Source organism: Ixodes scapularis, unplaced genomic scaffold (genome assembly GCF_016920785.2).
Source record: "Ixodes scapularis isolate PalLabHiFi unplaced genomic scaffold, ASM1692078v2 PGA_scaffold0__279_contigs__length_252992795, whole genome shotgun sequence".
NCBI classification, from domain to species: Eukaryota; Metazoa; Arthropoda; class Arachnida; order Ixodida; family Ixodidae; genus Ixodes; species Ixodes scapularis.
The window spans coordinates 245059170-245076484 of record NW_024609835.1 but is presented as its reverse complement, the minus strand read 5'-3'; the positions used below and the strand labels follow the sequence as shown (position 1 = coordinate 245076484).

The following is a 17315-nucleotide window of genomic DNA, read 5'->3' as shown; positions in this document are numbered from 1 at the left end:
TATAAATATTTTTATTTATATATATTTATATAAATATATAAATATATAATAAATATATATATAAATTATATATAACTATATAACTAACTATAACACAATTAAAGTCGCCGAACAAAATAATTTGTTTTTCGCTATCTAAGCAGTAATTAGGTCTAGGCTCTCAAAAAATTAGCATCGCTGTCGAACGTCGTTATGAGCATAGATACAAATTAATCGCCAGTATGTACCAGGTAACAAAAATGGCAACGTATTAAACTTTCGTCGTCAACAACGGCATGTAAGAGTGCCGTATAACCTAGCCTCTACCTTAAAATGAAACGATACCCTCCCGACAACCCATCAACATGACTAACACATACCTCATAATTTGACAAGAAAGGGTTCAGTGTACGAGCCGTGTCCTCATCAGATGATATCTTTGTCTCCTGAACGGCAACAGAAATGATCTGTTATTTTGATAATTGAGCCTATACAATTAAGATTGCCGCGCACGTGACCACAGTCTCGTCCTCTGACATTCATGGCAGCGAGGCTGAGGGGAGGAAATGCCTGAGACAGTTAGGGGGGCAGTGCCTCGCCGTCTTTTACCGCGTGGTCGGACTGTGGGGTCTTGCTGTGTGGGTGTTCCCGCACCGTGGTCGGCTTGCGTCTCACTTCACCTCTCTCGTCGCTCTTGTATTCCTAAGCACCTGTTGTAGATGGCTGGGACGTAGTCATTGTAGAAGGAGCGGGTCGCTTGACGGGTGCTCCGCTTTACGGGGTGGGTTGTTCTCGCCTAGTAATTCAGTTAATTAAATTACTGCAATTTAATTACTTTTTGCGGTAATTTATTATTGAAATATTTACTTTAGGCTAAAAGTAATTCTAATTGTCATTTAATTACTTTTTGGCGTCAGTAATTGCAAAATTTCAGGCACAATTACAATTACTTTTACAAGACTTTGTGGAGCCGACGGGACTTTTCTGAAAGCCTCAGCGCTCGCACAAGCGGCCTAGCGCTCGGTGACACACTCGCACACATAGACACGCACGCACAATACGCGCACAAAAAAAAATAGTATTGCGTTGTTTCTTCTTTTTTTGCTTAAACTGCGGGCTGAGAGACTACCCTCTTTGGAGTCTACCTTAACGGCGCCACGTGCCGACGTCTCCGGAGCGAACAGAAAACAATAATATAAACATGCCAATATATTGAGAGAAATATTTAGCTTCAGCTTTCAGCCGAGCTTGGGAAGTTTAATTGTCTATGGTTTTTTGTTTGTTTTTTTTTCTTTTCTGCAGTATTATACGTCCTTCTATCAGTACTGTCGCATATCTGTATCTTTGTATTATTTTCAAGGTTATTTCCTGTTGGTTTTACATCGGATATTATTTGCATAAGCATTTCGGAGACTGACGTCGAACCTGTGAATATTGGCACCAATGATTCGGAAGCCCCGATTCGTCTCTTATATATTTCTGAGCCATTGTAATTTCAGCTCAATGTAAATATTTGCAATACCATGATGTTTGTATACGAATGCGGTTGTATTAGCGCTTGTGGATTTTAGTTTTATTTTAATACTGGTAAAATATTCCTATATGACTAATTGTCGCATTTTATCTGCCTGGTTGACAAAAGTCTGTCAACGCAATGCTTTCTTTAGCGGTGTGGCATCTTTCAGCATAGGAACTAATTTATAATTATTTAGTAAAAATATAAGAACGCAGTACTACACTGCCCCAAACTGTTAAGTTCTATCATGAATTTAACAAAATTCATAAAAGGAAAGTACAATACGTGGCATTTGTGCAGCGATGCCTAAGCCTCCTCAAACTTGACTTGACTTGGCAGCAGCGCAGCGCCGCATCGACACATCGTTCATACTTCGTGCCTTGCCATATTACAGATCGCCGCGGCCCCTGCTCCTTGAGGACTGCACTCTCACGAGTAAACCATTGAAGTCCACGCGTGCCTCTGCATCAGACAGCCACGTCATCGGCTTCTGAGTGGTGATTGGTACGGCCTTCGTTCGTCGCCAGGGACCAACGATTACAAGAGTGGACCACCACAAGCCACCGGCACTTGGCAGCAGCGCAGCGTCGCATCGACACATCGTTCATACTTCGTGCCTTGCCATATTACGGATCGCCGCGGCCCCTGCTCCTTGAAGACTGCACTCTCACGAGTAAACCATTGAAGTCCACGCGTGCCTCTGCATCAGACAGCCACGTCATCGGCTTCTGAGTGGTGATTGGTACGGCCTTCGTTCGTCGCCAGGGACCAACGATTACAAGAGTGGACCACCACAAGCCACCGGCACTTGGCAGCAGCGCAGCGTCGCATCGACACATCGTTCATACTTCGTGCCTTGCCATATTACAGATCGCCGCGGCCCCTGCTCCTTGAGGACTGCACTCTCACGAGTAAACCATTCAAGTCCACACGTGCCTCTGCATCAGACAGCCACGTCATCGGCTTCTGAGTGGTGATTGGTACGGCCTTCGTTCGTCGCCAGGGACCAACGATTACAAGAGTGGACCACCACAAGCCACCGGCACTTGGCAGCAGCGCAGCGCCGCATCGACACATCCTTCATACTTCGTGCCTTGCCATATTACAGGTGTGCATATATTTCTACTCTTTCCTCAGTTAATATTGCTCTGAAAAGCGCTGTCGCTGCTGCCTGCAAGTCGCTTTGTTGAAATTGTGTGCCTACTTCGGTTTCTATTTATTCTGATATTACAAACTTTTCGCTTAGACTATCATGGAAAAAGCGCTAGAAGATCTACGTCGCGAGCTACGGGCAGACTTGAGGAGCTTGAAAGAGAGCGTCAAGTACTGCAGCGACACGTGCGACGGAGTAATTTCCATTAAAAACGACATAAAGGAACTGCGAAAAGAAATCCTAGAGCTTACATTACGGAATCAGGACCTAAACGCAGAAAACTGCCGACTGGGCGCTAAAGTAGAAGAACTGGAACAATACCAGCGATCGAACAATCTTGAGATCAAGGGGGTACCAGCCGAAGGAGATGTGAATGATATTGTCAAAAGGATCGGTGCCCTTCTCGAAGAACCCGTGGACGATGCAGATATTGACATCTGCCACCGCGTCGCCACATTTAAACCAAATGAAAAGAACATAATTGTCCGTTTCATCCAACGCACGAAACGAAATAAAATCCTACAAAAAGCTAAGAAAAAGCGAATCACTACGGAATCTCTCGATTTTGGCGGGACCGTTTCTCCGATTTATATAAATGAACACCTTACGAGCCTGAACAAGAAACTGCTAGGAACGGCCATCGCGCAGAAACGAAAGGTTGGGTGGAAGTTTGTGTGGTGTTCTGGTGGGAAGATATTCGCGCGTAAAGATGAAAACTCAGATGTAATTAAGGTTTCGTGCCTTAGCGATGTCGAGAAAAAAATCAGGAACTAATTCCGAATATGTAGATGACAGCTACTTTTTTTTCTTTGAGATGGCTGTGCACGACCATTTTTATGAACCACATGAAGTTAACGCGTTGATTCGTGAGAATAAACAGAAGTGTCTTACACTCTTTCATCTAAAAGTGAGGTCAGCACGATCCAAAACTGATGAACTTTGTTTTTTAACAGGTTTCAACCATTGTTTAATATTATAATGCTCACTGAAACTTGGTATAGCGATGACAGTGATTTTTTTTGTTTTGCCAGGTTACGCCCATTTTTATTTGAACCGCAAACAAAACCGTGGCGGTGGTGTGTCCATTTTGATAGCGGACACTGGTTTCGAGATTGTACCCGAATTTTCTATGATTACAAACGACTACGAAGCATTATGCATACGCAAAAACCTTGAAGTGTATTGTGTTATCTACCGACCACCAAAGGGAAATGTATCCCAGTTTTTTGAATTTTTAGATAAGCTATTCACCGCTATCACTGAAGTGACGTGCCATTTCACCCTTGGCGGTGATCTAAATATTGATATGCTTGATATATCGTGCAACCAGACTGAACTTTTATTATTGTTGTCCGCAAATAGTCTTCATAATGTAATATCTCATCCCACACGTATCACAACATCATGTCCTTCCATGCTCGACTTGTTTATCACAAATCATGAAAGCTCTGATATTACTGCTGGGGTGCTGTGTTCGGACCTAAGTGATCATTTACCTATATTTATGCTGATTCATAAACAAAATCTGTCATCAAAAACTCAATCCAATAAGGCTCCTCCCCCGAAATATCTACAAGATATCAACGAAAAAACACTGCAGGCATTTAGACGGAATATAGAGACTACAAACTGGAGCAGTATATTCGACATAGCTGATGTAAATCAAGCTTACGACAAATTTATCGAGGTTTTTAAAAATATTTATAGTCTTTCATTTCCATTAAAACTACTTAAGAACAATAAACGTGCGCGCAAACCATGGATCACTGGGGATCACTGAAAATCAATGCGTATCAAAGCTTGCTTATATAAAGATTTTTTAAAGACCCGAAACTGAGTTGTGCTTGCAAAATTTAAGACGTTGAGAAACCGTCTGAACGCAGATTTGAAGCGTTGATAACGTAGCTACTACAACAATCTTTTTGACTCAGAATGTATGAAACACTCGGACTTAATTTGGAAGAGGCTTGGTGCTCTCTTAGGTAAAAAAACAAATTGTACTAAAATAGAATCTTTAAGTATTGATGGAATAGAAAAATCTGGTTCTGCACTTTCAGATGCTTTTAATCATTATTTTGTAAACGTTGGGACAGGAACTTAGTGTAGTGACGCAGGAAATAATATACCAAGAGTTTCTGAGACAATATTTTTTTATCCTGCCGATGAACACGAAGTTTATGCGGCGATGGCCAATTTACGCAACAGCAACAGTTGCGATGTTGATAACATAAATATTAAACCAGCTAAAATTGTCATAAATATCATTGCGCCTTGTTTAACACATATTTACAACATTGCTCTGACATCAGGAATATTTCCCAAGGGTATGCAGACCGCGAAAGTAATAGTATTGTTCAAGAAAGGAGATAGAAATTGCATAGGGAACTACCGACCTATTTCTATGCTTCCCATTTTCTCAAAAGGCCTCGAAAAAATTCTGCACACGCGAATTACAAATTTTTCAAATAAGCATAAACTCCTAACTGACTCTCAATTTGGTTTCAGGAAATTCAGGTCAACCGAGTGTGCACTCTTACACCAAAAAGATATAATACTGGACAATTTAGAAGAAAAGTTGTCAACAGTCGGTATATTCTTAGATTTCAGTAAAGCGTTCGACTGTCTTGATCATGGTGAAAAGACGGTGAGAGTGCAGGCGAGCTGGTGGTAGCTAATCATGTCGTATTACACCTGAGACTGCGGTGGAAGAAATCGGAAGAACTTTCAGTAGAAGGAACTTGACACGTTCTCTGTGTCTGTTCCTTCTACTGAAAGTTCTTCCGATTTCTTCCACCACAGTCTCAGGTGTAATACGACATGATTTGATCATGGTATTCTTTTAGATAAATTATTTTTATATGGTTTTCGGGGTGTTTCTTTTTCTTTGTTAAAATCATATTTTCAAAGTCGTCGGCAATATGTTTCAATTGTGGTGTTACTGCAATCTAGTTGAGTTTGGACTTGCTAGGGTTAGCCGCATCGCGTTGGCATCAGTCAGTGCCGTGTGTGTTTTTCTTCCTTTTTCGTTTTGGACTCGTTCGATCTGGGATCACCATGTAACGCTACTACGAAGCACCGTCTTTTACGGTGGTTGTTATGGATATAAAAGTACAGTTTTTCTATGACATCCAGTCGTTCGCTACCTGAGGAGTGGCCGCTCGGAGGCGCACCATGGAATCAGAATAGTAAAAGACGGTGAACGCCAAGTGAGCGCGTCGGAACGTTAGGCCTCGCCACCTTGGTTCAGCTCGAACCCGAACGCGGGACGCCGCTACGCAAGCTTGGACGAGATGGACCCTTCGGACGGGGACTCGGCGGCTGGTCACGTGAGTGAGGACGCCATAAAGGATCAACCGCCACAAGACTCGAGACCGCGAAGAAAAAAAACGTTGTCGCAGAAGGATTGCTTAACTACGAAGCGAACCGGGACGAGCAACGTCAAAAGCTCGATTGCGTCTGGGAGCGCATCGCAAACGATCTTCGGGAAGTTGAACAGGCTACAAACGCCGAAACGCAGCAAGCAGCGACGGGCCGTCTCCGAAAAGAGTACGGTCGTTACCAAGCGCTGTCGGAACGCTACGTGGCCTACTTGTGGGGGTCAACGCGGAACAAAGCCAGCTAGAGCTAGCCCTACAGAAGACAACGGATCGCGACAGAGCTCGCGCGGTTCAGAACGCCTTGATGGACACCGGAAAGACGCCCGACCGCGCCACGAAGTCTCGGGACTCGGAACACGCTAACTCGGAGCACTCGTCGAAGTCTGCCGGGCCACGACTTCACGGCTCGAGACGTTCTGGAGGATCGACGCGTTCGGAACACTCGATTGCGACCACGACAAGCACGGCTGCAACGAGGGCACGCGCCGAGGCTGCAGCGGCGCGCACTCGTGCTTCTTTCACCAGAAAGGAAATGGCCATGAAACTCGAAAGAGCAAGGCTCGAAGAAAAGGAGAAGAGTGCGGCTGCGGCTAACGAGCGCAGAAAAGCAGAACTAGACGCTGAGTTACAGATCCTACAGTTGGAAAGGGAAGCGGTTGCTATGGAAGTTCAAGCAGAAATCCTGCAAGCGGCTGCAGAACAGCACGGCGGGGAGCATCACTCTGACCGAACCATCTCAGATGTATCAGAAGTCCGTGCTCAGCGCACTGTAGACTATGTGCACAACCAGGCGGCCGTCCACGATGGCTCAAACGTACTGCCTGCTGAGCAGGTTGCTCCAGAATTGAGTGGTGTGCTGAAATACCTGGTCCGTCGAGATTTGGTCAGCACAGGACTCGTCAAGTTTGATGATCACCCCGAGAATTACAGAGTATGGAAAGCCACATTCAAAAGTATGATGCAAACTCTGGAAGTTGCGGCAAATGAAGAGTTAGATCTTCTCGTGAACTGGCTGGGCCGTGAGTCTTCTGTCTATGCAAAGAGGCTGCGTTCAGTACATGTCGACAACCCCGCGGCGGGGTTAGAGATAGTCTGGGAAAGACTGGAGGACTGCTACGGGCGACCCGAAGTAATAGAAGATGCGCTCTTCAAGAGGATTGGAAGCTTTCCTAAATTCTCCGACAAAGACACTCACAAACTACGGGAACTGGGAGATCTGCTTCTGGAACTGGAAGCCGCAAAAGCTGATCCCCACTTGACAGGACTCAGCTATTTGGATACGGCAAGAGGGGTGAACCCCATCGCGGAGAAGTTGCCACACCGTCTCCAAGAGATGTGGATCTCGAAAGGCTCAAGGTACAAAGAAGATCATCACGTCTCTTTTCCCCCTTTCTCGTTCTTCTCGAAGTTCGTCCGAGACCAGGCCAGGATGCGGAACGACCCGAGCTTTGCTTTTGGCACAACGGGAAGCACCTTTCCGAGGTTCCCAAAGAATGAGAAGGTCACGGCAAGAGAAGGCTTCAGAAACACGCCCGTTTCAGTCCATGCGACCGACGTTCCTCCAGAAGCCGTCGACCATTATTCGCCAGCCACAGCCGACAGGATGGAGGACCCTAACAGACAGTGCCCGCTTCACAGAAACCTCACCCTCTACGAAAGTGCCGTGTGTTCAGAGAGAAACCACTGCAAGAACGCAAGTCTCTGCTGAAACAATTTGGGATCTGCTTCAGGTGTTGCTCCTCTACAAACCACCTCGCAAGGGACCGTAAAGTTGTGATCAAGCGTGACGACTGTGACAGCACTGAACATACCAGAGCGCTTCACCCGGACAGTTCCAAACCTTTGTCTTCGAGCCTCGGACAGGATCCCGAAGACGACACCATTCATCACGGACTATCACCTGACGTATCTTCCAAGTGCACCGAGGTGTGTGGAGAAGGTTACGGTGGAAGGTCCTGTTCCAAGATTTGTTTGGTGAGTGTGTGTCACTCAAGCACACCTCAAAAGGCTGTGAGAATGTATGCCATCTTGGACGACCAAAGCAATAGGTCACTGGCAAGGACAGAATTCTTCAACCTCTTTGATGTCCAGGGAGAGAGTTCGCCATATACCCTCAATACATGTGCTGGAACAGCAGAAACGACAGGAATGAGAGCCTCTGGGTTTCTGGTTGCAAATATTAATGGCAGCGTGAAACTACCTCTCCCAACCCTGATTGAATGCAATCAGATGATCCACAACAGGAACGAGATTCCGACACCAGACGCTGCACGTCATCACCCACATCTAAAGGCTATAGAGAGCCTCATACCTCCATTGGATGCGGAAGCTCAGATTCTGCTTCTACTGGGAAGAGACACCCTGAGAGTCCACAAGGTGCGTCAGCAGTGCAATGGGCCTCCTGATGCGCCCTTCGCTCAACGACTAGACCTAGGATGGGTGATCATAGGAGACGTCTGCCTAGGTCGCACACGCAAGCCGGACTGTGTCACCAACTTCAAGACAAATGTGCTTGAAAATGGACGACCCTCCCTTTTTGAACCATGCCGCAACCATTTTCTCGTCAAGGAAAAATTCACTGGTCCCGTCAATCCAACCCAGCACGTACCACCTACCCAAGGTGTACCCATCAAAGACTACTTTGTCAAAGAAACGACAGACACGTTGTTCCAGACGACGAAGGACGACGACCAACCAGCTCCATCGGTGGAGGACAGAAAATTCCTAAACATCATGAACAATGAAGTCTTCAAAGATGAGTCATGCAGTTGGGTAGCCCCTCTCCCTTTCCGCGTGCCAAGACCTCGGCTTCCTAATAATAAGGAGCTTGCACAGTCTCGTCTTGCATCACTGCGACGCACACTGCAGAAGAGACCAGAGATGAAGGAGCATTTTGCGACATTCATGAACAAGATGTTCAGGAATGGCCACGCAGAAGAAGCCCCACCGCTAAGAGAAGAAGAGGAATGCTGGTATCTTCCAATCTTTGGTGTGTATCACCCACGCAAACCAGGCGAAACCAGGGTCGTGTTCGACTCAAGTGCTCAGTTCAAGGGAACTTCTCTGAACAATGTTCTTCTCACAGGACCAGACTTGACCAACAGCCTGCTGGGCGTCCTGATTCGTTTTAGGAAAGACCTCTTCGCTGTCACAGTGGACATTCAGCAGATGTTCTACTGCTTCCTGGTACGAGAAGACCACCGAAACTACCTGAGGTTCTTGTGGTTTCGCAACAATGACATCCACGACAAAGTGGTGGAATATCGGATGAGAGTGCATGTCTTTGGTAACAGTCCATCACCAGCAGTGGCTACATATGGACTCCGGAAGACAGCACAGGAAGGAGAGGAAGAATTCGGCAAAGATGCCAGGAAGTTCGTCGAAAAGAACTTCTACGTAGACGACGGGTTGAAGTCTCTCCCTACGGCAGATGGTGTCATCGACCTGGTGAAACGCACGCAACAAATGTTGGCAGTTTGTAACCTAAGGCTTCACAAGATAGTATCAAACAGCAGTAGAGTGATGGAAGCTTTCCCCAAGGAGGACCACACAAAAGATCTAAGGGAACTCGACCTGAGTCACGACATTCCACCGATCCAACGCAGTCTTGGAATTTGCTGGGACGTAAAGAAGGACGTCTTCACCTTCAGGGTTCCAGTTCAGGACACACCATTCACCCGGCGCGGTGTCTTGTCAATGGTGAACAGCGTGTACGACCCATTTGGACTCGTGGCTCCAGTTACCATACAAGGGAAGTCTCTCCTACGAGAACTCGTCACAGAAACCTGCGAGTGGGATTCCCCACTTCCTGAAAACAAGAGGAAAGAGTGGGAGAACTGGAAGGATTCCCTTCAGGCTTTCGAGCAGCTAGAAGTGCCTCGCACTTATGCGGCCGTTTCACTTAGCACGGCTCAGGAGAAGGAAGTGCACATCTTCTCAGACGCCTCGACCAAGGCTGTAGCAGCTGTGGCGTATCTGAGAGCCACAGACTCGGATGGTGCGTGTCATGTCGGCTTTATAATGGGCAAGGCTAAGCTAGCACCACGTCCACAACACACCATTCCAAGGCTCGAACTGTGCGGTGCGGTGCTGGCTGTGCAGCTGGCAGAGCTCATTCAGAAAGAAATAGACACACAACTAGATGTGGTGCACTTCTACACCGACAGCAAGGTGGTTTTGGGCTACATACACAACCAAACAAGAAGATTTTACGTGTATGTCGGCAACAGGGTCGAACGCATCAGAAAATCTACACAACCAGAACAATGGCATTACGTTCGGACCGATGCAAATCCTGCAGATCTTGCTACAAGATTCGTGCCCGCAGCCCGGCTACAGGAGACGGCTTGGCTGACTGGTCCAGAGTTCTTAAATCGTCAAGAGGAGTCTTCATGCGTCTTACAGAACGAGTTTGAGCTGATAGACCCAAACACTGATGCCGAAATCCGGCCCGAAGCAAGCGTCTCAGCCACTAGTGTGACCACAAATGGACTCGGGACTAATCGTTTCAGTCGTTTTTCAAGCTGGCCTAGACTGATGCGTGCAGTGGCATACCTCATACGTGCTGCTGGCAACTTTCGGTGCCCTTCTCGTGCCGACGAAGCTGACCTGCCACGTGGCTGCCTTCAAGCAGGACAGCTATCTGTCGAGCATTTGTCTCTTGCAAAGAATCTCGTCATTCGCTCCGTCCAACTAGAAGCATATGCAAATGAGCTCGAGTGTTTGTCACAGGGGAAAGGAGTCCAGAAATCAAGTCCACTTTGGAAACTGGATCCTCGTATTGATGACAAGGGCTTGCTGAGAGTCGGTGGTCGCCTCAACAACGCACAGCTGAGTCAAGAGGAGCGGAGACCTCTAATCATACCTGGTAAACACCACGTCACCTTGCTGCTTGTAAGGTACTACCATGAGCAGATCAAGCACCAAGGTCGACACATTACTGAGGGAGCAATCAGATCCGCAGGTCTCTGGATCATCGGAGCAAAACGCTGCATAGCGTCGTACATACACGGGTGTGTCATGTGCTGCAGACTGCGAGGAAGACAGCTGGACCAGAAGATGGCAGACTTGCCAGTTGATCGACTCAGTACAGAACCTGCATTCACATATGTGGGGGCTGACGTTTTTGGACCATGGAACGTGACTGCACGTCGAACCAGAGGTGGAGAAGCCAGCAGCAAACGCTGGGCTGTGCTGTTTACGTGCATGAGCATTCGGGCGGTCCACATTGAAGTCATAGAGTCCATGGATGCTTCAAGTTTTATTAACGCTCTCAGGAGATTTTTCGCACTCAGAGGACCTGCGAAACAGCTGCGATCCGACTGTGGAACCAATTTCGTCGGAGCATGTTCAGAGCTCAACCTGAGAACTAGTGGTCTCGACAACGACAAAGTACAAGCATTCCTTTCAAGCCAAAATTGCAGTTGGGTGTTCAACCCTCCTCATTCTTCCCACTTTGGAGGAGCTTGGGAGCGGATGATCGGAATCGCACGTCGTATTTTGGATTCCATGTTGCTAGAACACGGACCGAGCCGTCTCAGCCATGAAGTTCTGGTGACATTTTTGGCAGAAGTTTCAGCAATCATAAATGCCAGACCTCTTGTTCCTGTTTCGATGGATCCGGAATGCTGGGACATCTTGTCTCCGTCTACACTCCTTACCCAGAAGGTTGGTGGAGACACGTTACCACCCGGCGAGTTCAACGTCAAGGATCTCTACAGAAGTCAGTGGCGTCAAGTGCAGTGGTTGGCAGACTCCTTTTGGCACCGTTGGCGACGTGAGTTCCTGACAACGCTTCAGAGCCGTCGCAAGTGGCAGGATAGCCGTCGAGACCTCAAGGAAGGTGACATTGTGCTCCTAAGGGACAAACAGGTTCACCGCAACGAGTGGCCTATGGGTGTGATTGTGAACACTTTCCCGAGTGCGGACGGAAAAGTACGGAAAGTCGAGATCAAGGCGGCGACCAGAGGAGAACTAAAAACTTTCCGACGGCCAGTCACTGAGACTGTCCTTCTCATCTCAAAAGAAGACTGATCCAAAAACTTCAGTGCGTGTCCAGTTTGTAAACTTTGCGTTATGGTGTCATAGTGGTATCTCGTGATACCAGACGGGGAGTGTGGTGTTACTGCAATCTAGTTGAGTTTGGACTTGCTAGGGTTAGCCGCATCGCGTTGGCATCAGTCTGTGCCGTGTGTGTTTTTCTTCCTTTTTTGTTTTGGACTCGTTCGATCTGGGATCACCATGTAACGCGCTACTACGAAGCACCGTCTTTTACGGTGGTTGTTATGGATATAAAAGTACAGTTTTTCTATGACATCCAGTCGTTCGCTACCTGAGGAGTGGCCGCTCGGAGGCGCGCCATGGAATCAGAATATCAATCAATGACCATATGTCCTCTTTGCTAGGTATTAATTCTGGTGTTCCCCAGGGAAGCATTCTGGGACCACTTCTATTTCTTTTTTATATTAACGATATTGTAACTATTGACCCTGATGTAAATTTTATAATTTACGCAGATGATACGAGTATAATCATTTCTGATAAAAATTCTGAACATCTTGTTACCAGAGCAAATATTGTTCTATCTAAATTAAAATGTTGGTGCGAAATTAACTCCCTTCATATAAATACTAATAAGAGCAAGGCTGTAATATTTCAACTACATTCTAGAACTCAAACAAATTTATTCCTTCCTTTCAAATATGGTTCTGATATTATTCATTGTGTTGAAAATGTCAAAACTCTGGGTGTATTTTTTTCCTTTAACATGTCCTGGTCTGAACATGTTAAATATGTTCGTACTAAACTTTCAAAAATAGTTGGAGTAATAAACAAATATAGAAACATTTTACCTACCAATATCAAACTTCAAATTTTTAAATCATTATTTTTCCCCGTCTTAGGATACGCGCATCTGATATGGGGATCCACTGGTTTAACCAACTTAAATTTGCTCCGCGTGCTGCAGAAAAAAGCTCTTCGTGCAATAGCCAATGTTCCTACGACCTCACCATCATTGCCTCTCTTTGATAAATTTTCCATGACCGACGTGTCAAAACTTTACAGTCAACGCTTAATATTAACGTACCAATCGGCCCTAAAAGGTAAATCCGAAACATTTCTGAACCTCGCTGACCTTCATTTGAAAATTCCGATTTATCAAACCCGTCAAATACATCCATGGCAAATACCATGATCACGTACGAACTTTGGACATCAAAGAATTAAACATGCACTTCCTCACTTACTAAATCATGTCACATCGCTAGAAATTGATATCACTTCACTTAATGAAAATAGCATCGTTAACATTGTATAAAAAAATGCACATTCTATGATTTATTAACATTGTATAAAAATGCACATTGTATTGTTTTTCTAGATTTATTTGTTTATTAAATGATCTCTTGTTGCGTTGTCTGCCATGTAGGGGTACCAGGGGATCGTCAAGCTGCATATAAGCAGCTTTTTCTCTTGGTATCCCCCATCATGTGATGGAAAATAAAAGCTGATTTGATTTGATTTGATTTGAACATTGGGCAGGAATAACAAATATGTTTCATTCTATACAACTCGTTTAAAGTTATATGGCCCAAGTCGGGTCGCGCTGAGAAATAAGTGATGGTAAAGTAATTGCATTAGTTTTTAAAAGTAATTTGTAATTGTAACTAATTACTTTTCACGGAGTAGTAATTGTAATTGTAATTAAATTACATTTTGAAAGTAATTTACCCATGTATGAGGTAACAGCTGTTGGAAAGAAAGCCCCGGAGTCGTATCTAAGGGAAGGAGTTCGCTATCGGGCCAATATTTCCTTGTTGAGTAATTATGTTTCCTTGTATTATCGTTTCTGTCCCTGCGTTAGGTGTCCTCATCTCAGCGCCTATCGGACTGTGGCTCCTGTGTCGAAGTTTCCAGCTCAGTTTTCGCTATCGAGGAAGTGGAAGCGATCACCTCTCGCGTTGCGTCGACAACATCGCTGATGTCCATGAGGTGTTCCTGGATAATGTCGTCAGTTGTGCTTCCGATTGGCTAAGCTTGTCTGCGTAGGTTGCCACACACTCACTCGTAGCGTGGCCACAACGACGGCACTCCCCGCATTGTGGTGTTCTACACTCACCACGGATGTGACCTATGCGATAGCATTGAAGGCATAAAGGGGGACGGCCCAGCACGAACACCAAGCTTCGGCAGCCAAAGTCTGTGAGCTGCCGTGAAAGTTGGCTCGCGTTCATCCCTTCCCGAAGCGTCAAGGTCACTTCTTTGTTGAGCGTCTCCATCTGTTCCCGTCCGACGCATCTCCACTTTTCCTTTACGATGGAACGAACTGTACCAAATGGTGCCGGCGCTTCCTCGATGCGCTGACTTTTCATGTGGACAGGAAGCCATAATAGCTTCAGTTTTACGTCTCTGGTGTCCGGGTCCATTATCAAGCACCTGCGTCCCTTTACGCGGAGTTCAACTTTGTTGACGAGTTTGGCCTTCGCGTGCTTGAACCGCTTGGGTGCAAACGGGGATTTATATTTGCGTAAGTCGTTCCAGACTTAAAGCAAAACTTAAGCGTCCTTTTGCAATTTTGCCTTGAAAATATGTATGATTCTAATATTATATATAAAAAATAAGTATGATTATATTTTTATTTTGTTAATAATATTATTGTTTTTTACGGTGTGCCACGACGAGATAACTCGGCCATCATTATTCACATTAAAGAAAAACAGTCTTTGCGATGTGTCTTGCCCAGAGAACTCGTAGGAGTTCTCTGGAACTCCTACTAGTTCCTCATTTCCTGCAGTAAATATTTTTTGGAGCTAATAGTTATTTTGTTTATATATTAACAGCTTGCGAAAAGGCGATCGCACATACCTACAAAAGCAAATTTATTAGTCGGCTATTCTGTCTTGTCCCAACGTCTGTTTTTGTAAATTCAAGCTGACCCATCATAAATATTTCTGCTTCTTGAGTGTCTGCATATATTAAACTGTATGAAGTCCCTACCGTTCTTTTCCTGCTATTTGCGTCAGCTGATTACGTCGAGATAAACACAGGCCGAACAAGCACTAAAAATGGACAAACCGCAACATGCTATTGATAGTAGAATAGAGGCCAGCAAGGAAAGCATCGAGGAGCTAAATTAAATCAACGAGGGAAGTGCCAACCTGGATACTCGTATGTCTAGCCTAGAAACCAAAATAACAGAAATCGGGCAATTAAACGAAAAATGGCTAACATCACTGCAACAATTGAATTTGTGATGCAAGAGCCTGCTACTGCGCATAAACTGCTTGTACTAAGGGGCGGCTTGGACGACCTGAATGTTCATATGGGCAGGAACAATCCGATCTGTGGTGGCTTACCGGAATGTGAAAATGAAACCTGGGATTACACTGAGCAGCTTGTAACGCCCTTCTTTGACTGGAATGAAAAGCAAAAACAACCGACACCTACAAGCCTCGCGTACGTGCAGCATGCACGCGAATGCGCTTTTGGCAGACTTGCGGTATCTTCGTGCTGGCGAAGTAAGCACGAGTGATTATAAGCCCTCCAAATATACCGTCGCATGCATCCTGTACGTTCACGAGGCTTATCGATATTGAATGATTTTATCTGTCCCCCCAGCACTGGAGTGGCCAGGCTGATTCTGCCTAAGAGCCGCAAAGAAATCCACGAAACTTCCAAGAGCCGCGGGGGAAGGGGGGGATTTTGTTCGGAGCAATAAACTAAATTTGAACTACTTGCGATCTATTCGAGTTAAAAGCAGTCCAAGTGTACGTAAGGTAGCAGTAGCACAAGATTACCAAATCGCAACCTGTCTTTCGATTTAAAACGCGTTCCATTTATCTTTTTCGGGAAGTCCTCGTGTGACCGGAGGGAGGCGGGGGAGTGGAGTAGCGGTGGGGGGGGGGGGGGGGAGGGGAGGTAGTGGAGGAGAGCCGCGAGCCACACTTTAACACTTGAAAAGCCGCATGCGACTCGCGAGCCGTAGCATTACGAACTTTTAGCAAACCGTTACCGTCTTCTGCATATTACACTGCCGGAGCCCTTTTATCACGCTTTTAAGCGCGCTTGGGTGATACCGTCACCGCGGAGAGCGCGCTTAAGAGCGATCTTCAAATGCTCCGGTAGTGAGGTACGCGGAACAGGTGCTAAAAGTTCCCATTTACAAGCTAAATGAAAGTAACTTGGGCATAACGAAATTCATCGAAGCACACTTTAAAAAACAAAAGGGTGCATCCATTACACCCCTTGTCACAAATAAGACACCCCAAAACTTCAGTTCGACGTTCAACGCACTGACGTTGAACTAACGGCCTCAACTTTGACGAGGCATGATGAGGGAGGGATCAAACATATGCAACAGTCAGAGTATGACTCAAAGAATACAAAAAAAAACACCAAGTTTTTCGAGTAGGGCCAAAAAGAACTACTTTTTTTTGCAGTCAGTCCCACTTACGTAGCTGTTTGATCAAGTTATAAAACTCGGCCATCTAGCCGCCCGTAAATGTTGATACCGTCGGTTCAACGTCAGTGCGCTGTACGTCCAACTCAAGTTTTGGGTGCATTATTTGTGACAACGGGTGTAAAAAAATATCCTTTTTTTTGTAGTGTGAATAGCTTACGCCCGACGCTGGCGAAACCGAAAGAGCCGATCAAACTAGAACATAACGTCCTGGTCCAAACCGTCTGAAAACCGTAAGGTTTCCCAGTTTTAAACATTGAAATTCAAACTCAACTTACTTTGTGCCTACATACGTACAGACAACGGCGGCATGGGCAAAAAGCCATGTGTTAGCTTGACTCCGCCCAACCACGTTTTTTTTTAGCAAAGGCAGACCGACGATAATATTGAAGTTAGAAGCAAATTCATTTGTGCAACAAAAACATAGTACGAAACTAAGCAATGTAAAACACTTCATAATTTAATGATAGACATCTAGTAAAGATCAACAAATTACATAAACCGACTTTTGATGGAACGTCGTGTGAGAGTTTCAACAGGGAGATTGCTTCTAAATGCAATTATTTATTACTGATAAGAGTTTATGGTTTAGCATCTGGGTTCTGTAGTTCGTTCTGCTGAATGATATTTTGCAGACAACTCTGAAACGAACAATGTGCAAGTTTGAATTTCGTGGTAAGTCGGCTATCTCGTCAATTTTCTGCTTGTTATGCATCTTTGGGTTAAGGTATAATCATAAGAATGTGGGACATGAATCGAAGGAAGTGTTTTAAATATAGGATCTGTTCGTATGCGGTACTGCTCATTGCTGATACTTCCAACTTTATTTAA

The 17315-nt window shown here is 45.5% G+C and overlaps 1 protein-coding gene and 1 pseudogene across 1 annotated transcript; both read left to right on the top strand.

The window, feature by feature from the left end:
- Positions 1-8173: 8173 nt before the first annotated feature.
- Positions 8174-12058, top strand: LOC121838379. Its single transcript, XM_042294579.1, has one exon. It carries the CDS (start codon positions 8174-8176, stop codon positions 12056-12058), a length of 3885 nt encoding a protein of 1294 aa, XP_042150513.1.
- A 607-nt stretch (positions 12059-12665) lies between these two features.
- Positions 12666-13343, top strand: LOC115308984 (annotated as a pseudogene).
- Positions 13344-17315: the final 3972 nt, after the last annotated feature.

Bases quoted from the DNA above. Each gene is read 5' to 3' on its own strand.
- LOC121838379 (XM_042294579.1), top strand. From the start codon at position 8,174: ATGAGAGCCTCTGGGTTTCTGGTTGCAAATATTAATGGCAGCGTGAAA.